Source organism: Lepidothrix coronata, unplaced genomic scaffold (assembly GCF_001604755.1).
Source record: "Lepidothrix coronata isolate B3197 unplaced genomic scaffold, Lepidothrix_coronata-1.0 Scaffold308, whole genome shotgun sequence".
Taxonomy (NCBI): Eukaryota; Metazoa; Chordata; class Aves; order Passeriformes; family Pipridae; genus Lepidothrix; species Lepidothrix coronata.
This window is the reverse complement of record NW_016690488.1, coordinates 90,504-97,161: the sequence shown is the minus strand read 5'-3', so window position 1 is coordinate 97,161 and position 6,658 is coordinate 90,504. Positions and strand designations below refer to the sequence as shown.

The 6,658-nt window shown below is 63.2% G+C and overlaps 1 protein-coding gene across 10 annotated transcripts in view; it reads right to left on the bottom strand.

The window, feature by feature from the left end:
- Positions 1-2,038: 2,038 nt before the first annotated feature.
- RBFOX3 (RNA binding protein, fox-1 homolog 3) overlaps positions 2,039-6,658 on the bottom strand; it is an 88,780-nt gene continuing 84,160 nt past the window's right edge. For 8 of the 10 annotated variants that reach the window (XR_001878469.1, XR_001878472.1, XR_001878471.1 and 5 more), the window contains 7 exons: positions 5,998-6,058; positions 5,719-5,772; positions 5,300-5,432; positions 4,717-4,751; positions 4,088-4,149; positions 3,722-3,800; positions 2,039-2,126 (listed from right to left, as the gene is read on the bottom strand). Coding sequence is in view for 1 of the 10 variants with exons in the window: in XM_017837725.1 (XP_017693214.1) it covers positions 2,834-2,878; positions 3,722-3,800; positions 4,088-4,149; positions 4,721-4,751; positions 5,300-5,432; positions 5,719-5,772; positions 5,998-6,058 (465 nt within the window). In the remaining 9 variants the exon portion in view is untranslated. Of the gene's footprint in view, positions 2,127-2,754; positions 2,879-3,721; positions 3,801-4,087; positions 4,150-4,716; positions 4,752-5,299; positions 5,433-5,718; positions 5,773-5,997; positions 6,059-6,658 lie in introns of those variants that run through there. The other 2 variants (XR_001878467.1, XM_017837725.1) reach the window with 2 other exon arrangements.

Below are 6,658 nucleotides of genomic sequence, written 5' to 3'. Positions count from 1 at the left end.
AGCAACCTTGGTGCAGCCCGTGTTGTTTCCTCCATGTGGTGGGTGGGCTGTGGGTGGGGGACACCAATGGTAGAGGCTGCATTTCATCACCCTGGATAGGTGGGTCCCTCTTCTCCCGATCTGTGGTTGTGCTCAGCCCCTCACCGTGGGGGCCCGCTGGGTGCTGACCAGGGTCCTGTGATGGGCTGGTAGGGACCCTCCTACATGTGTGACCTGCCCCCCAGCTCCTGCAGCACTCACTGCCTGCAAGCTGTGTCCACAGGATGGGGCTACTTGTCCCAAGAACCCCAAGCCCCATACCCCCTCCCCTCAGGGCCCAATCCAGTGGGGAGCTGCCAGCATGGCCACTGTGCCCATCACCGTGGACCCAGCCCAGTGCCATCAGCCTGTGCTGCCTCCCTTGAGCATCTTCTGAGGAGGAGAGAAAATTTATAGCAGCAATTATTTTCTCACAGTCTGGTGAGCAAGCAATTAGCAGGCAGAAGCAGGCGAGCGCGCCCGCAGTGGGGTACTCAGCCACACACCCTCTGTGTGCTGGCCCTGTCCCCAAACAACGTGGGCTCCGATCAGGGACGTCAGTGCCAGTGGTGAGGCGGGAACACGCTGGGGAACGAATTACTTGATGGTTTGAAGAATGAAGGGCTAAGCCCAGCCAAGGAAGGGCTCCCTGTGCCGCACCCTGCTCCCTCGTCATGGTGAGGCCAAGGGCTCCGTAGGTCCCCCCCTCACCCACAGGCTGCAGCCCCCTGCTCAGCACGACTGGACCTGCTGTGGCAGCCGCAGCCCCACGCCCCCGCACCAGCACCCCAGTCAAAACCTGAATTGCCCTGGTTGAAGAAAGAAATCTTTATTAATAATTTCAATAATAATAATAATAATCCTTGTAATAATAATAATAATAATAATAATAATAATAATAATAATAATAATAATACTGTTTATTAGAATGGTCACACCTTTAAGCATACAGGATGGGCCGGCGCCAGCCCGCGCGCCGGGGCGGCGCAGGGGTGCTGTAAGGGAGAAGCCAGTACAGCGATGGACGGAGCTTTGTACACGGGGGCGGGCGGGGGCCGGGGCTATGTACACCGGGAATAGAAAAGGGGGAGCTCATCGCTGGGGCGTCAGGGGGGTCTGCAGACTATAAAGTGAGGTTTGAGGAGTGGCAGAGCCACGTGGGTGGGGGGGCAAGGGGCTGAGTGCGAGGCCGCCCATGGGACGGGGCTGCACCCCAGGGTGGGCTCCACAGCACCCCGTGCCATCAGCCACCGGAGCCAGTGTGCCAGCGGCTGCAGCCCAACCCCGGGGCTCAGGCAGGTCCCCACGGGTGATGCAGCAGCTGAGACCCCGCGCCCAGGGCTGGGGGGTCCTGCTGCCTTGGGCAGGGTGGCTGTGAGCATGACCCACGCTGCGGAGCAGGCGGGAGCAGGAGCAGGATTGGGGCAGTCCCTGGCCCGGCGTTGGTCAGGGCTGCTCTGGGCAGGGTGGGAGGGCAGGGTGTCAGGGATGGAGGGAGGGGAAGGGGTCGCAAGCGAGTTGCAAGCTCCTCTTAACAAAAATTCCCTTTAAAAGGCAGAGGCTTGTCCCCTGCAACGCCTCAGCACCGCAGCCACGCCGCCGCCCCAGTTCCACACTGGAGCCGAGGCCTCGCACACTTGACACGCTGATGGCCGGCAGCGCCGGGTCTCGGGCAGCACGAAGCTGGGTCCCCACCCTGTCACCCGGTCCCCCGAGCCAGGCAGGGGTGCAACGCTGTGCCGGCACCCCCAGCGCTGCCACACCGGGGAAAGGAAGACGTGGTGCCCAGGCCCTGTGCCTGGGCAGGTGAGGGCCCCGTGGACCCCCACGGACCCCCATGCCGGCTCCCTCCCTGCCAGGCTGTGGGCCGGGGCGCAGTGGGTCCCTCCGGCGCGTCCGGCCGCTGGTGCTCGCCACGGCTCCTCCGGGACTTGCTCGCTCGGTGCTTGTGGACAGTTTGGGACTCACTTGGCTGCTTCCGCTTGGCTTTGTTTTTCTTTTTTTGTTGCTTTGCTTTTAATTTTTTTGTTTGGTTTTTTTTTTTGTGTGTGTGTGTGTGTGTGTTTTTTTGCCCTTCCTGGTCCCAGAAGGAAACAGCCGTGGGTTCACTACAACAGAAATAAGAGAGGCAGGTCTTTCGCTGGAGCAGCCTGGCCGAGCCACTGGCCAGGGGGAACACAGGCACCAACCTGGCCCCCCGAGCCCATACAGCCAGCCCAGCCTCATGCACTCAGCTCTGCAGAGCAGCACGGTCAGCCCAGAGAAGTGCTATTGCCCGGGGGTGCCTTGGGGTCCTGCACCTTCCCCAACCCCATCTGTCTCCAGAGCTGGCAGCAGCCCCCGCTGGCTTCTCTCTCTCCTATGGGGGCAGAGGGGCTGCTTGGGAGCTGCCATCGCCCCATGCCCCAGCACCTCGGGTCAAGCATCCCTGTGGGCCGAGCACCCCGGCGGGCTGAGCATCCCCTCCTGCCTCACAGGGGAACGAGCCCTCTGCACTCCAGCCAGGGCAGTGCCTGTGGGGGGACCCTGCACCCCAGCTCTGGAAATGGGGTGCCACTGGGGCCGAGGGTTGGGCCCGCTCCCCGCGGTCCCCGGGGCGGGTGGACGGAGCAGGAGAGGTGTGTGGCGGCGGGCGGAGAGGCTCAGGTAACCCTACAGGTGTGGGTGCCGCGGCCCCGCAGAGCCCGGCGCCAGCCCCGGCCACCCAGGCAGCGCCCGCGGGTCCTCCGCAGGCTCGGCCTCGGCTCTGTCTGCCTGGTTTGGTTTGGTGCTAGTGAGCATCGGGGGCAGTGGTGGGGGGGCTGGGTCTGTCTTGCTAGTAGGGAGTGAAGCGGCTGTACCCTCCTCGGTATAGACTAGCCTGCAACATCAAAGATGAAAAAAAAGCCAATCAGTATTTGGAGAGAGGCAAAGCCCAGATCTTCCCTTTTTTCTTCTTTTTTTTCCTCTTTCAACTGATAACAAATTCCTGCTGTTCTTGGGACATGAGGATTGGGCAAGGCCAGGGTGTCCAGTGCTGCCCAGGCTCTGTGGCGGCCATGGGTACTGCCCTGGGGCCAGAGGGTGCCATGTGCCCCAGCCATGGCACCGCCATGATGTGCCCACCGAGGAGCCTGTCCCTGCTGTGCCACGGGGTTGGAAACCCCCAGGATGGAGTGCCCACGGCCCCTCACTAGTGGCTGCCTGGGGCTGGGGGTGCCAAAGGAGTAAAAAAAGGCAGAGAAAGGTGGGTTGGCTTTGGGGTCCTACCCATGAGTGGAGATTTTTCATCTTTGATGCTGTCAGAGCTAGCCAAGAGCTGCAGTGCATAGGGGGCTGCAGTGCTCCCTGAGTGTGGCTCTACGTGGGGGCCTGGGGACAATGCCCTGCACTGGGATGAGAGAAGGGGTCCCAGACCCCAGGCAGGGCCCTGGGACATTGAGCAGGCAGCTGGCGTGGGGTGTAGCCAAGCCCCCGGGAAGCAGAGTGCATGGGCAGGACTACGCAGGGTGTGAGGGGTACATGGAACAGAGGTGCAGGGTGGGGGGTCTTCTCTCCTGCAGACAGAGCCAGGCAGGGGCTGCGCTGTCCCCGCTCCCCTCCCACAGTCCCCGTGTGCGGGGGTGCCCCATGCCCTGCAGGCTGGCCGGCTGCCGTGCTGGCCCCCTCCCCGGGCTGGCTGCAGCCCCCCGGAAGCAGAGGAAGGCCGAGGGGCTGCTCTTACCATGGTGCCGATGCTGTACGTGGCGGCGGGGCCGATGGTGTGGTGGTAGGGGTCTGCTGCTGCGTACACTCTGCCGTAACTAGGAGCAAACACAGTGGTGGGTGTTAGTGACAAGAGGGGGGGTTCTGTCTCCCCTTGGAGCCCTCCTGCCCAGCTGTGCCTGGGAGCCCCCTGGAATCTCCCTCCAGTGGTGCCAGTCCTTTCCAGTCCCAGCTCCGAGGGAAGCGCAGGGGTCCCAGTTTGCAGGACACCCTCCCCATGCCTGACCCTGCCCATCCTGCAGTGCACAAGAGCTGGGGGTGTCAGAGCCGGCAGTGCAGGGGGTGACACGGGGCTCCCCCCCAGCGCGGTGCCCGCGGTGCTTACCTGTCACTGTACGCTGCCGCTGCTGCCGCAGGCTGGGCGTACCTGTAGGCAGCATAGCCCCCCTGCAGGGAGGAGAGACTGGTCAGGGGGCAGCACCCACAGCGGGGGGGACTGGGGTGAGGGCAGCTGAGTGCCCCATGGCACTGCACATTACACTGGTGAGGCCTGTGGGGAGCCAGTGCTAGTGCCACTGGGCACGCAGCAGCCTCATTACCATTCCCCAAGGGCTTTCACAAACATTAACCTTAAAAAATTAAATTTCCAGAGGAGAGAATGTCACCTCCCCACTTGCTTTAATGAGGTGCCACGTTAGATAAATCCTTCAGCGCCCGCCTGAAATATCGGCGCTGGTTCCTCAGACACAGAGGTTAAACGTGGGTGTAAGGCACTGAGACTGTAAATCCCACGTGGTGCTGGCCCCACAAGGGGGCTGGTGGGCACAAGACATGGCACAGGACCCCATGCAGTGCCACCCAGATTGCTCCAGAGGAGCCACACTCTGTTCATGCTCTGCCTCCCAGGAAAAGGGGGTGGCAGGGGCAGAGCCCACCATGGAGATGCCCAGTGCTGCCTGCTCCCTGCCCTGGCATGGGGTCCCCGTCATGGCCCAGCCCTGGGCACAGTGTCACTTACAGCTCCGTAGAACCCGTCCTGGTAGACGACCCTGGAAATGAGGTGGAGGTGTCAGAGCCCAGCCAGTGTCCCCAGACAAGGGGAGCAGAATGAGGGTGGTGAACGAGGGGAGCTGCCTCAACAGCGCAGCTGAGGGGTGAGGAGTGGTTGTGCAGGCCCTCGAGGGCATGTCCAGGCTGGCACTCTGGGCAGGGACCTAGGGACAGGTGGACAGCACGGCCCAGGGCCAGGGGTGCTACAGGGATGGAGGAGTCTGGAGCACGATAGCAGCTGAGCAGCTGCAGATGGCCATGGCCATGTCCGTGCCCAATGCCAGCACAGCCGCGTGTGTCAGGAGAGAGTCTCCATTAAACCAACCATCCTGGCTGGAATAACATCCCATGCCTTGGGGCACAGGAGGCTGGTGAGTGCATGGGTCACCCTGAGGGCAGCAGCCTGGGGGTTGCAGAGAGTCCATGGCCAAGCAAGTGCTGTGGGAGCTGCAGCCCGTTCCTGATGTGTCAGAGCCTGGTGACGCTGCTGCAGACCCGGAGCAGTGCCAGCACACGCCCCCCGCCCTCCGTGGCCGTGGATACTCACGCGCCGTAGGTGGGGATGGGCGGCGGTGGCGGCGCAGCTCGGAAGGTGTTGTAGACGGCGCGTCCCCGTCCCCGTAGGTGTGCCCCTCGGTAGGCCACGGCTGTCCCCGTGGTGGGGTATGGGAATCCCGTTACTGTGGGAGGAGGGGACACACATGGGCTTTCCACAGCAGGTCTGCACAGCTGCAGCGGGGCATCCGTGACAGAGCCCACCTCTGTACCCCCGGCCTGTCAGGGACATGGCCCCGTGGGGATGCTGGGCAAGGGGATGGGATGGGGGGAGCAGTCCAGGCAGGGGTGCAGGACAGGGAGAGGGATCAGGGGCTGCTTGCTGTGCTGAGCAGTGGCAAGGTCAGACAGAATGCAGAGCTGACGTTTGGGGGGCACCTGTGGCAGGGACGGCTGCAACTCAGTTATTACCTGCGTAGAATTCGGGGCCATAGACTGCTCCCACCACTGGGTTCAGCTTCCAGCCTGTGGGCAGAGAGAGCCAGTGAGGACAGGGCACTGTTCCCGTGGCACTCTGAGGGGCCACAGCCCCATCCCCAGGCAGGAGGAGGGCATGGAGGGGTTGTACGCCTGCACTGGGCAGGGGTGGCTGCTCTCCACAGTCAGAGCTCCACGGCAGCCAGGCAGCGAGTGTGCCCAGGGGATGCCCCTGCCCACTGCAGTCCCTGCTCTCTGGACACTGGCCCTTACCGTTGGTGTAAGGGTTGGCCACCTTCTTGTTGGTCATGACGCGGGCTGTGGCATTGTTCACCTGCAGAGAGAGGGACGGGGGCTCAGTGCCTGCGGGCCGTGGGGCTGGCGAGGCCGTGGTCCAGAGGGCCCGCTCGGCTGTGCTCGGCCCATCTCGCTGCTGCTGCAGGTGCGGAGCGAAGGACGCCGGCTGCGGCGGAGCTGTCACGAGGCAAGTCTCTGCTGCAGCCGCCCCACCACACGCAGACCTGCTCGTACCCCCAGCCAGGCCAGGCCTCCTGGCTGCAGCAACGAGCGTGGGTCAGGCTGATGGCTGATGCCCCGAGTGCTGCAGTGCCATGCTCAGGCCTGGCTTTGTTGGACCATGTTTTCCCCATCCATGGGGTGCTGCTGTGCCCTGCCAGGCTCCTTCCCTGCCCTCAGCACTGCTGGGACATTTTGTCCCATTCCCTCTGCCATGTGCCATTCTGCTTCCACTGCTTGCCGGCCACCAGTGAGGAGCTGCCAACGAATGGGCAGAGCCTGATGCCTGTGCCAGGCTTGGAGAAATCAAAGCCTCCAGGGACAGGTAACCTCCGGCACTGAGGGTGCAGAGCCCTGAGTGGATCCTCCCTTCCGGCACAGGACAGGTGGGAACGGCACATGGGGCAGAGCCCTAAAG